Source organism: Carcharodon carcharias, chromosome 14 (assembly GCF_017639515.1).
Source record: "Carcharodon carcharias isolate sCarCar2 chromosome 14, sCarCar2.pri, whole genome shotgun sequence".
NCBI classification, from domain to species: Eukaryota; Metazoa; Chordata; class Chondrichthyes; order Lamniformes; family Lamnidae; genus Carcharodon; species Carcharodon carcharias.
The window spans coordinates 15,307,664-15,331,171 of record NC_054480.1 but is presented as its reverse complement, the minus strand read 5'-3'; the positions used below and the strand labels follow the sequence as shown (position 1 = coordinate 15,331,171).

Here is a 23,508-nt window from a genome sequence, read left to right as displayed (position 1 = left end):
CGTTGTGCAATACCAGGTCTAGTATAGCCTGCTCTCTGGTTGGCTCCAGAACATGCTGTTCTAAGAAACTATCCCTGAAACATTCAATGTACTCATCTCGGCTACTTCTGCCCATCTGACTTTTCCAGAATCTCCCATGATCATAGCCGTGCCTTTCTGACAAGCTCCCATTATTTCTTCCTTTATGCTCCATTCTACCATTTGGTTACTATTAAGGGGCCTGTACATGACTCTCATAAGTGACTTCTTGCCTTTGTCATTTCTCATCTCTACGCAAACTGTTTCCACATCCTGGTTTCCTGAACTTAGGTCATTCCTCTCTTTTGTGCTATCATGCATCATTAACTAACAGAGCCACTCGTCCACCTTTTCCTCACTCCCTGTCCTCCCTAAATGTCCTATACCCTTTAATATTCAGGTCCCAATCCATGTCCTCCTGCAGCCATGTCTCTGTAATGGCTATCAAATTGTATTTATTTATTTCTATGTGCACGTTCAATTCAGCTGTTTTGTTTCGAATGCTTCATGCATTCAGGTACAGCGCCTTTAGTTTTATCCTTTTATTATTTTATAACCTTTAGTCTCATTTGTTGATTTACTGTTAGATTTGTTCTCTCTATACCTCCCTACCATGGTCTGTTTTTCATTTTCTGTAATAATACCTTTCACTTTTATCTTTTCTCTACTCTTTGATTTACCACATCTTCCCAAATTTGATCTCTTTGCCCCACTATTTACTTTAAAACCCTCTCTACTTCCCTAGTTATGTGGCTCACAAGATCACCAGCCCCAGCATGGTTCAGGTGTAGACCGTCCCAATGGTACAGATCCCACTTTCCCCAATACTGGTGCCAGTGCCTCACTAACCAGAACCCACTTCTCCAACTCCAGGCTTTGAGACACGCATTCATCTCCCTAAACTGATTTGTCCTATGCCAATTTGCACGTGGGTCAGGTAATTATCCAGAGATTATGACCTTTGAGGTTCTGCTTCTTAATTTGGTGCCAAGCTTCCCATACTGACTATGAACCTTCCCCTTTGTCATGCCCATGTCATTGGTACCAATGGAGACCACAATGACTGGGTCGTCCCACTCCCACTCCAAGTTCCTCTCCAGCCTTGAACTGAGGTCCTGAACACCGGGCAGGCAACACAGCCATCTGGACTCACGCTCTTTGCTGCGGAGAACAGTGTCAATCCCTCTGACTATACTGTCCCCTACTACCACTACATTCCTTGTAACGCCCCCATCTTGAATGGCTTCCTGTACCATGGTGCCATGGCCAGTTAGCTCATCCACCCTGAAGCCCCCACTCTTATCCAAGCAAGCTGAAAAACCCTCAAACCTGTTGGACAATTGCAAGGGCTGAGGCTCCTGCATTCCTACCCTCTGGGTCCCCTTACCTGCCTCACTAGCAGTCACACCCTCCTGTCCCTGACCACTGACCAAATCAGAAGACTCCATCCTAAGGGGTGTGACTGCCTCCTGGAATAAAGTGTCCAGGTAACTTTCCCTCTCCTTGATGTGCCGCAGTGTCTGCAGCTCAGCCTCCAGCTCAATAACTTGGAACCAATGTTCCTGCAGCCACAAACACTTACTGCAGGTGTGTTTGCCCTGGATCACACTGGAATCCAGAAGCTCCCACATCCTGTAGTCACAGCACATCACTTGCCCTGCTTTCTCCAATATGTGTTAATTAATTAATTGCTAATAAATTATAATTAATAAAGATAACACTTCCCAATAGGTTTTGGCACTGCCAGTAAACTTTACAATATTGATAAAACATACAGCACTTACAATACTGATAAAACTAATAACACCAGTTACTTGTTTACCTGCTCCTTCTGCTGCACCAAAGTGGAAATCAAATACTGGAGGCTGAAAAAGAGTAGAAGGGAAAAACCCACCTCCTCCCCACCCTTCACCAAACTGCCCACTCGGCACACTTTACTCCTTGCAGTAAACCTTATGTAAAGCACCTCTTTCCCCTTATTGAGCTGGAGGCTGAGCTGCAGACACTGCGGCACATCAAGGAGAGGGAAAGTTACCTGGACACTTTATTCCAGGAGGCAGCCACACCCCTTAGAATGGAATCTTCTGATTTGGTCAGTGGTCAGGGACAGGAGGGTGTGACTGCAAGTGAGGCGGGTAAGGGGATCTCCCACTTTGAACCAAATTCCCAAATGTACTCACTCGGTCTCTGTCTCACTCAGGCTGAAGTCTCCCCTCTGTGAGTGTGCACTTTAACAACACTGTAAATGTGCCACAGCAGATCTACTGCAGTAGCTCAAGAAGGTTTCTCACTGCCATCTCCTGGGGCAATTAGGAATGGGCAGCAAATTCTGGTGTTGCCAGCGATGCTCATATCCCATGAAAGAATAATAATAAAAAACTAGGTTCTCTGGTGTGATAACTAACTTTGAAGCAACAGCTCATTGAGAATTGTTGCAATGAGAAGTGGCCAAGCTTCAAGCTGATGTTTTTACTCCCTGCCCCTCTATTTTTCAGGTCCTTGGTGTTGCTGGGATCCCTGTCTTTGGTTGGCACAGTGTTTGGTGCCTATAACATGGCAATGGCTGCCTTGAGCCCCTGTCCTTTACTGCAACATTCGGAAGCTGGAGCGTTCCTGATTGTGAGTATGGAATAAGAAGGGAGAATAAGCATTGTCAGGAAATGGAATGTCGGGGAGTGTGTGAACATTAAAGAGGGATTCTCAACATCAGAGTTACCTTCTAAAATCTACAAAGTCTTGACACCATTAATGTGCCCTTTGTTCAATGGATTGTTTTGCATGTGTTTTGTGAAGTTTCTGTTGATCAAGGTGAAGGATACCAGTGTTGGAAAATGTTTGGCTGGGTTGTCATCACCCGTGGTGTGTACAGTGTGTACAGCTCAGACACTACGGGCAGGATTTTCCCGTTGGCGAGTGGTGGGGGGGGAGGGGGGATGGGGCCTGCTCGCCAACGCGTAAAATGTCCTGACATCACCGCACGTCATTTAGATTGTCAGTTCAGCGAGCGCACAGCTGAGTCGGCTGCACGCCTGCTGAACTGTCGAAGGCCTATTAAGTCCTGTTAAAAACTAATTCACTCAATTTGATGAGCTGCCCGTCCGACCTTAAGGGTGGCGGCAGGCAAAGAGCCCAGGCGGCCTTCGTATTTATCATGAAGCCCCATCTACGGACGGGATGAGGTTCCATGAAGGGTTTTAAAATCTGATAAAAAATTTATACATTTATTCTTTGATGTGTCCCAGCTCATGTGATAGTGTCACGTGAGGGGACATGTTTTAAAGGTTTTTTAAAAATCCTTTATTTAAAAGTTTAAGACTGAAACAAATCTCCCTGAGGCATCTCTGTGCCTCGGGGAGATCTCTGCGCTCTTTTGCGCTCATGGGGATCACTCAGGGAATCCCCCCCCCACCCCCCGCCACCCATCCGCACATGGAGCGCTCTTCTGGGTGTGCGTCACAATGGGCGGGCCTTAATTGGTCTGCCCACATAAAATGGCGGCGCAGCCCCGATCGAGGGCGCTGATCAGGTTCGTGCCGGCCCCCACCCACCCCCCCACACAACTCCCCGACCTGGGTGGGGGGGGGGTGCAGTTTCTGCCTCATGAAGCAGCAGTCTTGTAGAAGTTACCCAGAAGTCTTTATTAACATTACTGAACAATATCCATATTTACAGTAGAGAGAACAGTTATGGAGAGGACTCCATGGCATGTCTTTACATGTTACTGTCTAGCTCTACACTGCTAACCTAAACTCTAGATCAGGTGCCTTCTTGCATCACTGGGCGATACTGTACTCAGTCCCAGGTTAACCCTTAATGTACCAGATCCTTTTACTACACCTCCCCCGCTCCAAGTCTTTATCCCCTGGATATAGACTAACAATAATTATTTACAGTTTGGTTCATGTCTTGTATTGTCATAAGGCTTGTATACTTAACTGTAGTGCTGCAATTGTAACTACTCTAACTCTAAACTACTTAGTGATTAACATTGCAACATCAACAGCATGCATTATTAGAATTCAAACTATCCCATATTCACCCTTCAAGATGAAATCAGGGTTTGAGGCGGTCTGGAGGTTTTGTACCCCTGCCATGTGCCATTTGCTGTCTGGTCAGGAGAGTGGTAGGATCTCAGGGTTGTTGATCCTGGTGGGGGATTGTTGGTTAGAGCCGGGTGCAGGCATGGCTTTGTGCACTTTTCCCATTGGTGGTGTTGCACCACTCCTGGTCAGTCGGGTTGCTGCGGCTGTGGTTTGGTTCTGTGTGTGGTGATTGTTTCTTTCAGTGTGGACGAAACTGGTATCCATCAGGTTGTTGGTATCGTTTCTTCTTTGTCCTTTTCTGGAAGCTCTCTGCCATTGAAGGACAGCTGCCCTGTGGGTAGGAGAAGAGTGGGGAGCTAGTTCACCTGTGTGGAGTTGTGTTTGTTGTGTGAGGCTGCTACCTCGTTCCAGCAGATACTGAGGTTCTGGCACGCTGGCTGGAGGGCTTTGGATTTGTGCAGTGGTTGGCATCTCCACCAACTGGATCGTGGTCGCCTGTGGAGGCTGAGGCTCTTCTGGAAGTCATTCTGGCTCTGGTGTAACCACCACTTGTGGTAACTTCCTGCGTTCTGGGCTGTTCTGACCCTTGGTTCAGATCAAGGACCTGAAAAGGAGAAGAGACAGTTTGCTCCAGGAAAAAAGAAGAGAGGTTACACTTGAAATCAACACTTGAATGCTGTTTTGGTTGGCTAACGACTGAGGGTTGGTTTCTTCCCCATGAAGTGTTTTCTCTACAGAAAGATCATTCCTTGGTGGAGTATAATTCCTCCATGCGAGCTTTCAAGGTCACATTCTGTAATTGCTCTTCTGTCAATTGGTTTTGCAAGACAGGCTGTTTAGTGAGAATTTCAACCTTCGCTTGTCATTCTATGTTCTTGATCTTCATCTCTTCGTATATGTCTTTGTGAATGTAATTTTGTCCCAGGGTTCCTTCCAGAAGTGCAACTGTTTCCTTCAAGACTACAGTCTCATTCCTGTACCTTTTGGCCTCTTCCTGGAATAATGAATATACTTGGGTCTTCTGTGAAACCTGGGTCGTCAGTTCATTCAGAGTGGCAGGAAATTCATTTTGCTTCACTTTGTAAAGTTCCAAAGGGACAAGCTCAGACCTCAGAGATCCTTATAGCTTGTGAAGACCCTTTACAGAATCACAGAACTGTTACACTGTAGAAGGAGGACATTCAGCCCATCATTTCTTCACCAGCTCTCTGAGCATTTTAACTGCTGCCAACCTCCTGCCTTTTCCCCGTAACCCTGCACATTGTTTCTATTTAGATAATCATCCGATGCCGTCTTGAATGCCTCAATTGAACCTGCCTCCACCACACTTCCAGGCAGTGCATTCCAGAGGCTAACTACTCGCTGCGTGAAAAAGATTTTTCCCGCAGGCTTTCCTTTTCATTGCTAAGTTCAAGCAGTTCGTCTTGAGTCCTTTTTTCTCATTGAATTTGTTCTGCTGTTCTGCCATTCTGCTGCTGAAGGTATTCCGTGTTTTGTCATATTGCCAAAGGGTAATGGACTGAGTTTGAATCTGACCCTGAAGGAGAACTAGCTGCTCCTTCAATTGGCTACTTTCTTGTTCAACTCATTTTCTTGAGCTGTGTATTAATGAGTATGTTTATCATTATGGGCCTCCGGCTTCCCATAAAGGTAAATTAGCTGGGGTTCTGGCCAGTGATGTGTCTCGGTGAAGTCCTCGTCTGGTGTGTTCCAGCACTGTCTTTTGTCTTTTCGCCGTTTTGCTGAGGGGGTCTTCTATATTTCTTTTCAAGCTCTGCACTCTCCTCAGCTTTAAGGTTAAATTATCTGTGAAAGGCTGATAATATTCCATTAGAGGTGATTGGGGCCTCATTGATGGACTACATCAGGATTACCTGGTCAGCAAATTTGTCAGAGGAGTACACAAAGCGTTCACCAGGACTTCTCCTGATTTCTTACTGAGACCTGATGCTCTCCATTAATTTAGAAATTGGCTGCTCCGGGACCCCCAATCTTGGGCTTGGTTTTGCCGTTCCCTTAGCCAAAATGGAAGTTTACATTTCCAATCCATGGCCATTTACCATTTGTTTCTTGACGTTTCTGTTTTAAAGCTTGTTACCCTTTTAAGAATGCCTATGCAGGTCTTCCTTTTTCAAATGGCTGCTGGTATCCTCAAAGCTCTGCACCTCCAGGAGCTGTCTTAAAATGGCGGTCTGGGGAGTTTTGTAGCAGAGGCAAGAGGCTGGTGTGATTACTTAACTCAGGCTGTTGTTTGTTTAAGAAGTTTTTTTCTGTTTTTTTAACCGATGGAGCTTGCTTCAGCTCCCCAGGAGTTCCAACATGGCAGCGCTGGTCTCCTCAGAGACAAAGGGGGGTTCCCATGCTTGGCGTGTTTTGACGCAAATTTTAAAATGGCGGTGGGGCTCCAAAGAGGAAAGAGAACCCCAAAATGGCTGCAGGGTCAGAGGGCTGCTGATGGGGTTTGTGCTCCACGATGGCTTGCTGTGGGCCAGGAATGAGTCGGGAGGGCAGAATTTTCACTGGTGGGGAGGGACCAAGATTTGCGAGATACTTGACCTTTTTTTCTAAAGAAAAATTTCCTCCATATTCTTTTTTATTTGTTCGGGACTTAGACGCCATGTCGGTAGGACGCCAAGTCGGAGTGTGGCTGGCGGCTGAACTGCACAATGGTGTTTCTGCCTCATTGAATTTGAGAAAAGATGCACAGGACTGGTTTTCCAGGAACATTACAAGGTTGTTACCTCACCCTGCAGGCTGGTGGGGGGGCTGGCTCTGCTTTGTTGAAGTTGAGCTTCCACAGGGATTCAATGGAGTCTCCTGCTTGAGTTTATCTTCTACCTTTTTTTCTGCTGCCAGGCTCTTGTGTCTCTGGAGCTTCTCTAGTGAGTTTTCTCAGCATCTTGGTTCTGGAGTTAGGTTGTTTCAGTGCAGAAATCATTGCAGATGTCCTTTTCTTGAGTTCTTCAGCATTGTAGAGAGGAATTGGAGTTTTTATCCCTTGCTGCCACTATGGTTTGCTAGATTGTCACTAGCAGTCTTATAGAAGTTACCAAGAAGTTTTTACAGTAGAGAGCGCAGCTATGGAGTGGACTCCCTGACATGTCCTTACATGTCGCTACCTAGCTGCACTCAGTCCCAGGTTAACCCTTAATGTACCAGATCCTTCTACTACAGAAAACGGAACACTTTCCAATTCAGGCACCCAGTGATGTCCCAAATGCAGTTCCATTTCCCCCTTGACCATGTTGGAGGCTTCTATGAGCAATGTTGTGAATTTATTTCTGCCAGGAGTCTACTTCATTATTGATAAAAAAAATCAATACTAATTAAGGCAGTAGCGGCTTCTCTGAGGTATACCATAGACAAATCCTCTCAAGAGTATTCAGTTCAATAAAACTTGTTATTGCTGTGATGTGCCTATTTGGGTTGCACATTTAAAGTAAGCTTTGTTAAAATGATGGAGTGAGGAATTTGACATGTAGCTCAGTAATTGTCAACCTGCAGAGGTGTGGAGTTATTGACACTGGCTTTCTCCTCTGGTGACTACACCGTCAGAATTTCCTTGTATACTTTGGCACGGTTTGAGGACCAAGTTGCCAAATTACAGGAACTACATTAGGGTCACTGGGCACAGTGCAGCAAATGGTTTGCGGACTGATAAACTGATATCAGGCACCTGAGCTATGGGCAAGCGCTACAGAAGTGGAGTTTGTTTACCGTGCAAAAGACTGCGAGAAATCTTACTGAGGAATTGAAGATACACAAGTGTATTGGCAAGGTGCATCCTGGGAAACTGTGTATCATGTCTCCAAGGCTGACAAGGTCTTGCCTGACATCAAAGACTGCTTGACATCCCCAAGATATGCAAAATTGTGAGGGGCCTGGATAGAGTGGATGGGAAGGGCCTATTTACTTTAGCAGGGAGGACATAGATTTAAACTGATTAATAGGAGGATTAGAGGGGTGATGTGGAAAGTTTTTTTCACCTGGATGGTTGTAAGGGCCTGGAACTCACTGGCCGAAAGGGGAGTAGAGGCAGAAACCCTCAACTCATTTAAAAGTGCCTGGATATTCACCTCAGGTGCCATAACCTGCCGGGATATGGACCAAATGCTGGAAAGTGGGATCAGGTTGGGGGTGGCTTGTTACTTTTTTGGCCGGTGCAGCCACGATGTGTGGCCTCTTTCTGTGCTGTAAACTTTCTACGATTCTAAAACAGAGGTCATGAGGTGAAGCTCGGGAGAGGGATAATGAATGGACAGACCAGATCCAGCAACAGCACGTAGAAGGATAGTGAATAGACAGGACAGATTGCAGAGGTTCTGAAAGGTGGCTCACTTCCACCTTCTCAATAGTGATTTGGAATGGGCAACAAAAGCTTGCCTTGCCAACAATACCCACTTACCAAGAATGAATAAATAATGAAGATAAAAATACTGTACACAGAGGGATACAGGGGAATAAACAGTTTGGAAATAACTATTCAACACAGAAGGTGGGGAATGTTTAGAATAGACTGCCCAGGTGGTACTTTAGACTGGTATCATGAGTAATTTTAGTAAGGAATTTCCAAGCATTGAATGGTTTAAGCAATGAATTGTGTGCTCTGTTGCTGAATGCTGAGGTGGGCCAGAGGATTGATGCGTTTCTGCTGTTTTTAATTGCTAGTCTTGACATTTTTTTCTCTAGTTATATTTCTGCTGCCCTGCACAATGGCCTTGCCCTTGTTCAGTCTTAACATTTGGGACTAGTTGTGGCTGTTTCATTTACCCTCCCTTTGCAAAGCTGCCTTCCTGCTGATTGGCGAAATAAATTTTAGATATTCAGTCGGAGCAGTGGAGGTTTGTGACTGAATGTGTGATATTTTCTCACACTTCCGGGGGATTCATAAAAAGCCATGAACCATTTTCCAGAAGGCAGAATTTAACCCAACCTGTCATGGTGGGGGACATGGCACTTAATCGCGGGAGAGGCTGTACCTCAGTCTCCCGTTGGCGGGGAAACCTCCTGCCATTAGGTTGGAGGCAGGAATGGGCCTATGCGGGAAACTCGTTCAATTGAGCCAATTGACACCCACTATGTCTGAGTCAGAATTTTAGTGGTGGCTTGATCAGGAACTAAATGGGATTTGCATGACTTTCCCTGGCTTCCTGAAGACCGCCCATCCCCTCCTATTGTCAGGCACTCTGTGCTCGACTGAGGGGCCTGGCATGGGGAAGGGTGGTGGGGGTGGGGGGTGGTTGTGGTGAGGCGCTGCTAAAAGCCGTCCCGCTGCCCTTGCCTCTGACGCCTCCACCCCCCAATCCCACAACCCCCTCCCTGGGGCCCGCAATCCGCCCTCACCCACCTGGGTCCAGGGCACCAGAGACGACCCCTGGGGACGTCCCTGCAGCATTAACAGCAGCAGCCACTGCTCCTGGTGGCATTGCTGACACTGGAGAGCTGGTGGCCTCTGCTTGGCATCAGCTCTTGGCGGGCAGGATTTGCGCTGCCAGGGTGCTAAATCCTGGGGAAGGCCTAATGCGGGCAAGTTAGAAAGGCACCTAATTTGGTCAGTGCTCCCCCAGGGTAGTGAGGTTGGTTCCCCGCCGGTTCTCAATTTGGGATCATTAAATTAAGCCCTGTGGTGGCTTTAAGCAGATTATTTCAGCTGTTCCAAATCCTTTAATTGCTGCCTCTTGCTAGCCAATTTTTCAGAGTCTTTCATTACGGTGAATACCCCTCTGCATTCCTGTTCTCTCCTACTCATTCCTAATTTCCTGGCCTGTGCTTTGTAAGGCAGTTTTGAGAAACATGAACCCACCCCCCCACCACCCCCCCCCCATTGTTTGCTAGGTTCCTGTAGGCTGTAGGTCGTGAGATTTGACCTCTGTTTAAGTTGTGAATCAATTGCTTTTGAATCTCTCTGGTGAATCAACGCGCTAACATAATGAGTCCAGTCAGTACAATTAACATTGTCATCCTACTATTCAAGAACTGTAAACGCATTTGATTCTTTCAGGGCCGTGGTCAAATGTGGCTCCAGCTCCAGTAAGAACAAAAAGAATGAATGTAAGGACTCCATCCCATTCTTTCAGTTCCTTCGCCTCCGTCGCATCTGTTCTGATGATGCCACTTGCAAAAGCAGTTCCTCTGACATGTCTTCCTTCTTCCTTAAGCGAGGTTTTCCACCCATGGTGGTTGACAGGGTCCTCAACCGTGTCCGGCCCATATCCCGCGCATCCGCCCTCACACCTTCCTCTCCCTCCCAGAAACATGATAGGGTCCCCCTTGTCCTCACTTATCACCCCACCAGCCTCCACATTCAAAGGATCATCCTCCGCCAACTCCAGCATGATGCCACCACCAAACATATCTTCCCTTCACCCCCCCAGCGGCATTCCACAGGGACACCTTGGTCCACTCCTCCATCACCCCCTACACCTCAACCCTCTCTCACGGCACCTTCCCATGCTACCGCAGAAGGTGCAACACCTGCCCCTTCACTTCCCCTCTCCTCACCATCCAAGGGCCCAACACTCCTTTCAAGTGAAGCAGCATTTCACTTGCACTTCCCTCAATTTAGTCTACTGCATTCGTTGCTCCCAATGCAGTTTCCTCTACATTGGAGAGACCAAATGCAGACTGGATGACCACTTTGCAGAACACCTTCGGTCTATCCTCAAGCATTACCCAGACCTCCCTGTCGCTTGCCATTTTAACACTCCACCCTGCTTTCATGCCCACATGTCCGTCCTTGGCCTGCTGCATTGTTCCAATGAAGCTCAATGCAAACTGGAGGAACAGCACCTTCCGACTAGGCACTTTACAGCCTTCCGGACTGAATATTGAGTTCAACAATTTTAGATCATGAACTCTCTCCTCCATCCCCACCCCCTTTCTGATCCCCCCTCTTTTCCAATAATTTATATAGATTTTTCTTTTCCCACCTATTTCCATTATTTTTAAATGTATTTCCATCCATTGTTTTATCTCTACTTTTAAGCCTTTTTTGATTCCTTCACCCCACCCCACTCCCACTAGGGCTATCTGCACCTTGCTTGTCCTGCTTTCTACCCTTAATTAGCACATTCCTTAGATAATATCACCACCTTCAACACCTCTTTGTCCTTTTTTTTGTGACATCTTTTGGTTATCTCCACCTATCACTGGCCCTCTATCCAGCTCTACTTGTCCCACCCCCCCTTAAACCAGCTTATATTTCACCTCTATTCTATTTTTACTTAGTTCTGTTGAAGGGTCATTCGGACTCGAAACGTTAACTATGTCCCTCTCCGCAGATGCTGCCGGACCTGCTGAGTTTTTCCAGGTATTTTTGTTTTTGTTTTGGATTTCCAGCGACTGAATTTTTTGGCTTTTAACAAAAAGAATGAACTTGCATTTATATAGCCTCTTTCAAGACCTCAGAACATCCCTAAGCACTGTATAGCCAACGAAGGACTTCTTGATGTGTTTCAATGTAGGAAAAGAGGCAGCCAATTTGCACAAAGCCTCGTCCCACAAACAGGGATATAATGTTGGTTGAGGGATAAATATTGACTAGGACACTGGCAAGAACTTCCCTGTGGCAGAATCTAGTACTAGGGGCCATAGTTTAAAAATAAGGGGTCACCCAGTTAGGACAGAGATGAGGAGAAACCTTTGTGTCTCAGATCTTTGTGAATCTTTGGAATTCTCTTCTTCAAAATGTGCTGGAAGCAGGGTCTTTTTAAGGCAGAGACAGATAGGTCCTTAATTAGCAAGGGGGTGAAAGGTTACTGGGAGTAATGTGGAGTTGAAGCCACAATCAGATCAGCCATGATCTTATTGAATGGCGGAGCAGGCTTGAAGGGCTGAGTGGCCTACTCCTGCTCCTAATTCATATGTTCGTACGCCCTCTAAAATGGTGCCATCAGATCTTTTACATCCACCTGAGAGGGCAGTGTTTAGCATCTCATCTGAAAGACTGCGCCTGCTACAGTGCAGAATTCCCTCAGCATTGGATTATGTGGACAACTCCCTGGAGTGAAAAACCTAGGCTGACACTCCAGTGCATTGCTGAGGGAGCGCTGCACTGTTCGAGGTGCCCTTTTTTGATAATAGATTGTGGAAAATTATTGATCACCCAGGGATGGACGTGGGAAATTGAGAGATTTTGTGTGTGTCCCTGTGAATAGTTCCATAGAAAGGGTCTGCAAGGGGATATAGATAGGTTAAGTGAGTGGTCAAACAGTTGGCCGATGGGAAAGTATGAAGTTGTCCACTTTGTTGGGAAGAATAAAAAAGCAGAATATTTTTTAAATGGAGAAAGTCTACAGAATTCTGCAGAGGGACAGAGGGACCTGCATATCTTTTTTCATGAATCACAAAAGATCAGCATGCAGGTGCAGCAAGTAATTAGAAGGCAAGCAGAACGTTGGCCTTTATTGCAATGTGGATGGAGTATAAAAGTAGAAAAGTCTTACTACAATTCTGGGGCATTGGTCAAAACCTATAGACTCTAAAGGCATCAAGGGGTAAGGGGAAAGAGCAGGAGTATGGTGTTGAGATAGAGGACCAGCCATGATCATATTGACTGGTGGAGCAGGCTTGAAGGGCTGAATGACCTACTCCTGCTTCTACTTTTCTATTTTTCTATGTTTCACACCTAGAACACTGTGAACTGTTTTGGTCGCCTTACTTAAGGAGGGACATACTTGCGCTGGAAGCAATTAAGAGGAGATTCACTAAGCTGATTGCTGGGGTGAGCAGTTTGTCTTATGAGGAAAGAATGAGCAAATTGGGCCTATACTCATTGGAGTTTAGAAGAATGAGAGGTGATCCTATTGAAACATATTAGATTCTGAAGGGGTTTGACAGGGTAGATGCTGAGATGGTGTTACTGTCTTGGGGGAATCTAGAGCTAGGGGACACAGTTTGAAAATAAGGGGTGTCCCATTGAAAATGGAGATGAGGAGGAATATGTACTCTCAGAGGGTTGTTAGTGACTGGAATTCAGTTCCCCCGGCCAGCGTTGGAGGCTGGGTCATTGACTATATTCAACGCTGAGTTAGTTAATTAGGGATAGGCAACAAATACTTACCTAGCTAGCATGCCCACATTCCACGAAAGCATTAGTTAAAAAATAGAATATGAAAAGAAGCTTGTGAGGGATATTGAGGTGTACACGAAGTTTTCAGAATTATAACACAAGGAAAAAAATAGTCAAATGTGATGTGGGTCCTTGAAAACAGATGTGGCTAATATTGCAGATGGAAATAAAGAAATGGCCATCTTGCTGAACAGTTACCATGTGTGAACGTTTAAGCAGAGGAAGAGCATAACATACCTGACAATCCAGGGAAAGAAATGATGAATCAAGCACTGGAGCTCCTGGGGTAGGGTAGGGTAAAGGGTAGATCATGCCTAATGGACATGATTGATTCTTTTGAGGAGTTAACTAAAGTGGTAGACAGAGGATTGTCCGGGTTATAGTTTATATGGAACTCCAGAGGCATTTGATATGGCTCCACATAAAAGACTATTAGCTAAAATTAAAGCTCAAAGAATTGAAAGCAAATTATTGGCCTGGTTAGCAGGTGAGCCTTTAGAAGATGGAGAATTGGAGATAATGGATATGTACTGGAATTAGAAGGAGCTGTCCCACAAGGAGTTTCGGAAGGATCTGTGCTGGGGCCTCAAATATTTATTATATTTGTTGATAGACTTATAATGCAATAGAGAGCCACAAAGTGCAAGCTCTCCAATGACATAAAGGTAAATGGGATGATAAGTAACGTAAATGGAAGCATAAAATTACAAAGAGACAATGATTGATTAAGTGAATGGGAATAAACTGTGGCCGATGCAGTTCAGCTCAGGTGGGGTCATCCATTTTTGGCCCAAAACAGGATAGATCTGAGTATTTTGTCAATGGTGAATAGCTGGGAACAGTGGAGATCCAAAGAGATCTATGGACATACGTACACAGATCACTAAAATGTAGCAATCAGGCACAAAAAATGAATCTAAAAGGACAATGAAATGTTAGTCTTTTTAACTAGAGGGTTAGGATATAAATGGGGAGGGGGAGGTTTCACTACAACTGTAGAAAGCCCTTCTTCAACCACATCTGGAGCATTGTGAACCTTGTGGCCTTGGAAGGAGTGTAGTGAAGATCTACGAGAATGATAGGAGGGCTCCAAGGGTTGGATTATCAGGAGAGACTACCTAAACTAGTGTTGTGTTCCTGGAATATAGAAGATTAGCGATGATTTGGAGGATTTGGACAGCAAAGAAAGAGGCCATTCAGGTCACCATGCCAATTCTCTATAGAGCAATCCCGCCAATCCCAATTGATTGGAGATATTAGAACTTTGAAAGGAATTGATAGGATAAGTAGAGAGAAATGTTTCCAACTGGTGGGGACTATAGGACAAGGAGGCATATCCTTAAAATCAGAGCCAGGCTTTTTAGGAGTTTAGGAGTGAAGTTAAGAAACACTTCTTCACACAAAGGGTGGTGCAGTATGCAACATTCTGCTTTAAGAGGCAGTGGATAGTAGCTCTTAAGATAGATTTTTGTTGGTCAAGGCTATTAAAGATATGGAGTCGGGTGAATTAGGGCACAGGTCAGCCATGATCTCATTGAACGGTGGAACAGACTCGAGCCGAATGGCCTTTGTCTGATCCTATGTTCTAAGGTGGAAGGGAGCTGCAATGCACACAAGTCTTCCTAGAACAGCGAAGACTAAGGAGAGATTTAATAGAGTTGTTCACAATCACGAAGGCTTTTGATAGATTGAATGAAGAGAAACTATTTCCTGTGGAAGGGGATGGCAATTGAAGGTAATTTTCAAAAAGGAGCAGAGGGGCAGATGAGGTGCTGGTTTTACTCAGCAACGTTTAATTTGGAATGCGCTGCCTGAGAGGGTGGTGGAAGTAAATTCAATCATAACCTCCGAAAGGAAGTTAGATCAATACTTGAGGGGTTGGCTAATTGGACTGAAATTAATTGAAAAGTTGCGGGGCAATGGGGAAAGAGCAGTGGAAATGGGACTAATCAGGCAGCTCTTTCGAAGGACCAGCAGGGGCACAGTGGGCTGAATGGCCTTCTCCCACGCTGCACCAGTGAATGATTCTGTAAAAGGAGGCCCGAGGAGAATACTGTTCTCTTTACCTTTTATTTTAAAATATCATTTGATGCTACAACGCCAGCCTTCCAAGATTAATAGGCTTTTAAATCAACAGAGGCTGAAGCTGAGAACTTGCCTGCTCCCCTGGGGCATCAATTGTTCAATCTAAAAACATTATTCCAATTAGACTTCATTTAATACATTTATACATCAGCACTTTTGTGGTTTAAAGAGTTATTACTTCTGGCCATAAAATACTAATTATATAATCATAATTTTCATGATTCTAGGTTACGTACAGATTGATTTCATGATATTCAATTTTTTTATACGAGCGGAATTTGTTCCAACAAGCAATTCCCTTCACATTTTCCAATTTGATGCTGCACTTCCCTCCCCTTTCTGATGCTTCACTCTATGTAATGCTTTTGTTGCAGCGATGGACAGGGCAGATGGGCCCCATCCAAAAGACAGCACCTCTGACAGTGCAGCTGCCCTTCAGCACTGCGCAGGAGCGTCAGCATAGATTTTGCACTCAAGTCTCTAGAGTGGGACTTGGAATCTACAACCTGATCTGACTCCAACACCTGAAATGGTTCCTCATTTTGATGGGGGAGGCGATGGCACTTGACTGTATTGTCGCTTGACTGGTAATATAGAGACCCAGGGTAATCCTCTGGGGATGTGGGTTCAAATCCTGCCATAGCAAATGGTGGAATTAGAATTCAATAAAAATCTGGAATTAAGAGTCTAATGATGACCATTGTTGTTAAAAACCCACCTGGTTCACTAATGCCCCTTTAAGGAAGGAAATCTGACATCCTTACCTGGTCTGGTTGACATGTGACTTCAGACCCCACAGAAATGGTGTGGTTGACTCTTTAGATGCCGTCTGAAATGGCTGCCCCTATCAAACCTTAAAAAAAGAATGAAACCAGACAGACTACCCAGCATTGACCTAGGCACCAGAAACAACGACAGCAATCTCAGTCCTGTTGACCCAAAGTCCTTGCTCGTGCCAAAATTGTGAGAGCTGTCTAACAGACCAGTCAAACAACAGCCTGACGTAGTCATCCTCCTGGAATCAGATAGTGTCCCACATAGCATCATCACCATCCCTGGGTATGTCCTGTCCCAGCAGCACAGTTCCATACAGTCAGGGGGGAGTTGCCCTGAGAGTTCTCAATATTGACTCTGGATGTCTCATGGCATTAGGTCAAACATGGACAAGGAAACCTCCTGCTGATTACCATGTACTGCCCTCCCTCAGCTGATAGAATCAGTGCTCCCCACCATGTTGAATACTCCTTGGAGGAAGGACTGAGGGTGGCAAGAGTGCAGAATGTACTCTGGTTGGGGGACTTCAAGGTTCATCACAAAGAGTGGCTCTGTAGCACCTCTACCAGCTGAACCCTAAATGACATAGCTGCTAGACTGGGTCTGCAGCAGGTGGTGAGGGAAAAACATACTTGACCTCATCCTCACCAACCTGCCTGCTGCAGATGCATCTGTCCATGCCAGTGTTGGTAGCAGTGACCACTGCACAGTTGTTATGGAGATGAAGTAACCTGTTTTCACATTGAGGATACCCTCTTTTATTTTATTACCACCATGTTAAATGGGATAGATTTCAAACAGATCTAACAATGTCAGACTGGGCATCCATGAGGCACTGTGGGCCATCAGCAGCAGCAGAATTGTATTCAAGCATAATCTGTAACCTCATGGCCCGGCATATCCCCCATTCTACCTTTACCATCAAGCCAGGGGATCAACCCTGGTTCAATGAAGAGTGCAGGAGGGCATGCCAGGAGCAGCACCAGGCATAAAATGTGGTTTCAACCTGGTGAAGCCACAATACAGGACTACTTGCAAGCCAAACAGCATAAGCAGCAAGTGATAAACAGAGCTAAGTGATCCTACAACCAACAGATCAGATCTAAGCTCTGCAGTCCTGCCACATCCAGTCGTGAATGGTGGTGGACAATTAAACAACTCACTGGAGGAGGAGGCTGCACAAATATCCCCATCCTCGATGGTTGGGGTGGGGTGGGGGGGGGGGGGGGGGTGGGGGGCACAAATCAGTGCAAAAGATAAGGCCGAAGCATTCACAGCAGAAGTGCCAAGTGGATGATCTATCTGGGCCTCCTCCAGAGGTCCCCAGCATCACAGATGCCAGTCTTCAGTCTGTTTGGTTCACTCCACATGATATCAAGTAATGGCTGAAGGCACTGGACACTGCAAAGGCTCTGGGCCCTGACGATATTCTGGCAATAGTACTGAAGACTTGGGCTCCAGAACTTGCCGCGCCCCTAGTTTTCCAGTACAGCTGCAACACTGGCATCTACCCGGCTATGTGGAAAATTGCCCAGGTATGTCCTGTACACACAAAGCAGGACAAATCCACCCCAGCCTATTACCAACCCATCAATCTACTCTCAATCATCAGTAAACTAATGGAAGGGGTCGTCAACAGTGACATCAAGCAGCACCATCTCAGCAATAACCTGCTCACTGACGCCCAGTTTGGGTTTTGCCAGGGCCACTCAGCTCCTGACCTCATTACAGCCTTGGTTCAAACATGGACAAAAGAGCCGAGCTCCAGAGGTGAGGTGAGAGTGACTGCCCTTGACATCAAGGCAGCATTTGACCAAGTTTGGCATCAAGGAGCCCTAGAAAAACTGGAGTCAATGGGAATCAGGAGGAAAACTCTCCACTGGTTGGAGTCATACCTAGCACAAAGGAAGATGGTTGTGGTTGTTGGAGGTCAGTCATCTCAGCTCCAGGACATCACTGCAGGAGTTCCTCAGGGTGGTGTCCTAGGCCCAACCATCTTCAGCTGCTCCATCAGTGACCTTCCTTCCAACATAATATCAGAAATGGGGATTTTCACTGATGATTGCACAATGTTCAGCACCATTCACGACTCCTCAGATACTGAAGCAGTCCATGTCCAAATGCAGCAAGACCTGGACAATATCCAGGCTTGGATTGAAAAGTGGCAAGTAACATTCGCACCACACAAGTGCCAGGCAATGGCCATTTCCAACAAGAGAGAATCTAACCATCGATCCTTGACGTTCAATGGCATTACCATCACTGAAACCCCACTATCAACATCTTGGAGGTTACCATTGACCAGAAATGGAACTGGACCAGCCTTATAAATACTGTGGCTACAAGAGCAGGTCAGAGGCTAGGAATCCTGTGATGAGTAACTCACCTCCTGTCTCCCCAAAGCCTGTCCACCATCTACAAGGCACAAGTCAGGAGTGTGATGGAATACTCTCCACTTGCCGGGATGAGTGCAGTTCCCACAACACTCAAGAAGCTTGACACCATCCAGGACAAAGTAGCCCACTTGACTGGCAAAGCATCCACAAACATTCACTCCCTCCACTACTGATGCACAGGAGCAGCAGTGTGTACCATCTACAAGATGCACTGCAGGAACTCACCAAGGCTCCTTAGATAGTACCTTCCAAACCATGACCACTACCATCTAGAAGGACAAGGGCAGCAGACAGATGGGAACACCACCACCTGTAAGTTCCCCTCCAAGTCACTCACCATCCTGATTTAGAAATATATCACTGTTCCTTCGCTGTCGCTGGGTCAAAACCCTTCCTAACAGCACATGGACTGCAGCTGTTCAAGAAGGCAGCTCACCACCACCTTCTCCAGGGCAACTAGGGATGGGCAATAAATGCTGGCCCAGCCAATGAAGCCCACATCCCATGAATGAATAAAAAAAAAGTCCAAGCATTTCCCACCTTGCTTATTGGGTCTGCTGGTGGAGTGTGCAAGATGTAAACCTGTGGCGATTAAGGAGCTGTGTGACAACGGACATTGGGAAACTGGTGTCACCAGAGAACCTTTGGACTTAGAATTCTAGCTGCTGCTGTCCCAGCACTCACTCGAGTGCTCACTTGAGAAACTGCTTGAGGAAGGGAGACGAAGGCAAAGAATGACCTGGGGCCAATCCCAGACCAGATGCTAAATTCCATGGCAATTTCAATGGCTGTGGAACCACAGGGTGCTCATGCTGGCATCGCCAAAAACAGGTTACCCGCTCACTATTGTACTGCAGTTTCTGGGAGCTTGCTGTGTGCAAATTGTCCCCTGCATTTCCCACATTACAATGGCGGCTACATTTCCAATCTACTTAAGTGGCTGGGAAGTGCTTTGGGAAATCCTGGGGCCATGAAAGGCACCTTATAAATGTAAGTCTTTTCTACGACGTTTGCGTTGTTGAGTGAATTAATACTGCGATCGTTTCATTGAACTGACTGGTTCGTTTGTATGTCCACCTGTTTTTTTTCCCTAATCATGCAGGTCCTTTCGTGGATTTTGTTTTCCGGGACCTTGTCATACGTCAAGGTCATGATTGGAGTGATTTTTCGCGATAAGAGTCACAGCGCCCTCGTGTGGTGTGGAGCAGCAGTGCAGCTGGGATCCATGTGTGGCGCCTTGACCATGTTCCCGCTCGTAAACGTGTATGACATTTTCAAGGCCGGGGACAGCTGCAACATGAATTGCCCCTTCTAACTCTTCCCCCTCCCCCCCCCCCCCCCCACCACTCCACCCACCCAACCCCCAAACCCCAAACCCCCAAACCCCCACCCAACCTCAAAAAAAAAGCATGAAGAAAGAAAAGAGGCCACGGCGATGAAGGAACAGAAAAAGAAATCCGATTCGGGCTGTTAGTGCTGATGAAAGGTCATTGACTTGAAACGTTGACTCTGTTTCTCTCTCCACAGATGCTGCCAGGCCTGCCGAGTATTTCCAGCATCTTTTTTTTTTTTTGTTTTGTTTGTTTTTATTTCACACTGATTGAGTGTTCTCGGGATGTCTTTGTGTCAACGCACAAACTGCCTTAAAGAATCGTTTCATAATTTCATTCACCGATCACAGAAAAAATAGATTTTGCTTTGTAGTAACCTTCGGCTAGAATCTTGGGGTTTTCTCCCCCCTTTCCTCTGCTGAATGCCAACACATAACTGCTCGCTGAGCAGGATAGATAGAAACAGACTGTTTCCAATAGTTGACCGGTCTGGTAAAAGTACGTAAAGGTAAGATTAAATGCAGGCGATTTAGGGCAGAGAGCAACAGGAATTTTTTTTCTACGGAGGGTTGTGAGGGCAAGTAATACACTCTCAGGTTTGCTGACAGTGGCGGAGGTCATGTTAACATTTAAGAATAGGCTGGACGGGTGTTTGGTAGAAAAGAGGAGGTGCTGATATGGGATTTGGACTGTTGCTTGTTTAAATGCCTGTACGCAGTCCAAGATAACGTTTACAAGGCAGAACCTGATGTAATCCATTCAAAACAAACGTAACCTGCCCAACAAAACTGGTTGTTTACCGTTAGAACGGCTGACGTGTGAGAGCTTTCACCCGGACACCTCAGCGCTTCTCTCAAGATGCTGAAGGGTTCAGCTGAAGGTTTGGCCTGAGGCTTGGGTTCCGGGAATTGAATTGACAGCAGCTGCAGCCAAGCTTTGCGCGTAGGAGAGATGGAGGCGGAATTTTATGGCCCCTCCGGCCGGCCGGCCGGCTGGATCTTCCACGCCCGCCGAAGCCGATGGAGCATTTTATGGCCTCGCCCCCCCCCCCCATCCCCCCTCCTCCCCCCCCCCCCCCCCATCCCCCCTCCTCCCCCCCCCCCCCCCCCATCCCCCCTCCTCCCCCCCCCCCCCCCCCCATCCCCCCTCCTCCCCCCCCCCCCCCCATCCCCCCTCCTCCCCCACCCTCATCCCCCAACCCCCATCCCCCAACCCCCCCCACCCCCACCCCCAACCCCCCCCATCCCCCCAACCCCCCTCACCCCAACCCCCCCCCAACCCCCCCCATCCCCCCAACCCCCCCTCACCCCAACCCCCCCCCAACCCCCCCCATCCCCCCAACCCCCCCTCACCCCATCCCCCCAACCCCCCCTCACCCCAACCCCCAACCCCCCCTCACCCCCCCCCAACCCCCCCCCCAACCCCCAACCCCCCCCCTCCCCCCCCCCCTCCACCCCCCCCCTCCCCCCCCACCCCCCCCCCCTCCCCCCCCCCCTCCACCCCCCCCCTCCCCCCCACCTCCACCCCCCCCTCCCCCCCACCCCCACCCCCCCCCCTCCCCCCCCTCCCCCCCACCCCCCCCCCTCCCCCCCACCCCCACCCCCCCCCCTCCCCCCCCACCCCCACCCCCCCCCCCCCACCACCACCACCACCACGACGGAGGCTTAGAGTTCCGTCCAGAGTGTGGGAGTCGCGGTGTTCACTCTTTTTGAACGTCGCTTCAGTGCACGCGCTGTGGACTTCCGGCTGCGATGGGCCTCCTGATCGTTAACTGCTGAAACTCGCGCTGAAAAACTCAGCGCGGGGGTGGGATGGGGGCGGGGCGGGGCGGGGCGGGGGTGGGATGGGGGCGGGGGCGGGGCGGGAAGAGGGTGGGTGATGATGTCACCGCGGGGGCAGGAGCGAGCGCTGCCAGAGGAAGCTCCCTGAAGGCGGACGGAGCTGCAGAGCTGAAAATCACTGAAACCAAGTTCTAAACACCAGGAAAAGAACGTCCGCCCACCACCCTCGGGCACCCGAAAACACACCCGGTTAGGAAAAAAAAAAAAAAGCTGCCCCCGCGCTTGGACTGCTTAAAATTCACACCGGAAATCTCACCCCGCCCTCGGATGAGGTCGGATGAAAAATGGAAAGCCCACCTTGGCTGAATAGCCCGTCCGTCAAGCGGAAGGTTGGACGGGCCACCAAAAAAAAAAATAATCAGAGACTATTGGGCCGTTAATGGGCTTAATTGCCCTTTTAATTGTCGGCGGGCCGGCGGGCTTCTGATTTTCCTGTACGCCTGTGAGTGAAATATCGGGCGAGTGCCCAGTGAGGCCGGCATGCTCGCCCCACGCCTCCTTGCGTGATTTTTACACCCGATCGGGCCGGGCATGCGCAAAATTCAGCCCAATGAGTATTTACCGCGAGCCTTAAGTAGCAAAACAAGATGGAAAGATTTTAATTTTTCTTCCACCGTTTCGTGTGGTTTAAGCCGTCATTGGCATTTGAGTGCTTTGTCACCGAGAGGGTGGCTGATGTTGGGTGAGGTCAGGGGCAGATGCTTATGAGGCACTTGGACACTGATTTGGGATGTTGTGATGGTGTTCCAGTCAGTCTGGTCTGCCCTACCTAATGGCAAATGACCACTCCTTTAGGAGCTGATGGGAAAAAAAATTCCCTTCACTTAATTACCTATCCAGACCCTGAGAAGAGTTTCCAACACCCGGCTGCCTGTATCCACCTCCATAACGTCACCGACTTCACCCCTGCCTCAGCTCATCTACTGCTGAGGGCCTCAATCATGCCTTTACAACCTCTAGACTTGACTATTCCAACACACCCCTGCCTGGTCTCTCGCATTCACACCCTCTGCAGTTGACCAAAGCTCTGCTGCTCATCCCCTAACTTGGATAAATTCCATTTGTCCATCATCCCTGTGATCACTGCCCTACATTGGCTCCTGGTTAAGCAACACCTCGCTTTTAAACTTCTCATCCCTGTTTCCAAATCCCTCCGTGGCCTCTCTCCTCCTCGTCATTACCTCCTCAAACCTCTGAGATATCTGCGCTCCACTAATTCTGGCCTCTTGAGCATCTCTGAATTTAACCTGGGCCCCAAGCTCTGGAATTCCCTCTCCATCTCTCTGCCACACTTACCTTCTTTAAGGTTTCCCTTAAAAGCTACGTCTTTGACTGAGCTTTTGATCAATTGCTCTAATACCTCCTTATCTGGCTTGGTGTCTTATTTTTGCTTTATTATGTCCCTGTGAAGCACATTGGACCATTTTCTTACATTACAGGCGCTTTATAAATGCAAGTTGTTGTTGTTATTCCCTTGTTCCTGTGCATTTCCCTCAATACAGGCAAGGGCACAATGGGCCAAGTTGTGCATCGTATCATTCCATCATACCATGAAGTTGTTGCCTGGTCAACAACTGAGCTGCTTTTTTGTTATTTTACTTCAACACAAGTTTGAACCACAAGCTCCGACAGTTTCTCCAGGTCATTCAAAGTGTTCCATTGGAAGAAAAGTTTCCGAAACTAATGGGCCAAGATTAAGGAAGAAAAGGGGTGGCCCATTCATTGATTAATTAACTTTGCCGGCCATCTACGTGGGGTTGCCCACTTTGGTCGGGTATATTTCTGGAGATTTTGTTACATCTTTTTCCACCTTCAAACAGGCCAGCCCAGTCAAACAGTCTTTTTACCCCATTTCCAATATCTCTACAACAAAAATACATTCAGAGAACACTTCATTTCGGTTAACACTCCGATGAGTTTTCACCTAAGCTGCTCAGAGTGTCAGCTGTG

The 23,508-nt window shown here is 47.5% G+C and overlaps 1 protein-coding gene across 1 annotated transcript in view; it reads left to right on the top strand.

Moving 5' to 3' along the window:
• The window catches only part of slc52a3 (solute carrier family 52 member 3), a 54,458-nt gene extending 34,757 nt beyond the window's left edge, over positions 1-19,701 (top strand). Inside the window, exons 2-3 of the mRNA XM_041204470.1 lie at positions 2,514-2,637; positions 19,489-19,701. Of these exons, the coding sequence (XP_041060404.1) occupies positions 2,514-2,637; positions 19,489-19,701 (337 nt within the window). The remainder of the gene's footprint in view (positions 1-2,513; positions 2,638-19,488) is intronic.
• Positions 19,702-23,508: the final 3,807 nt, after the last annotated feature.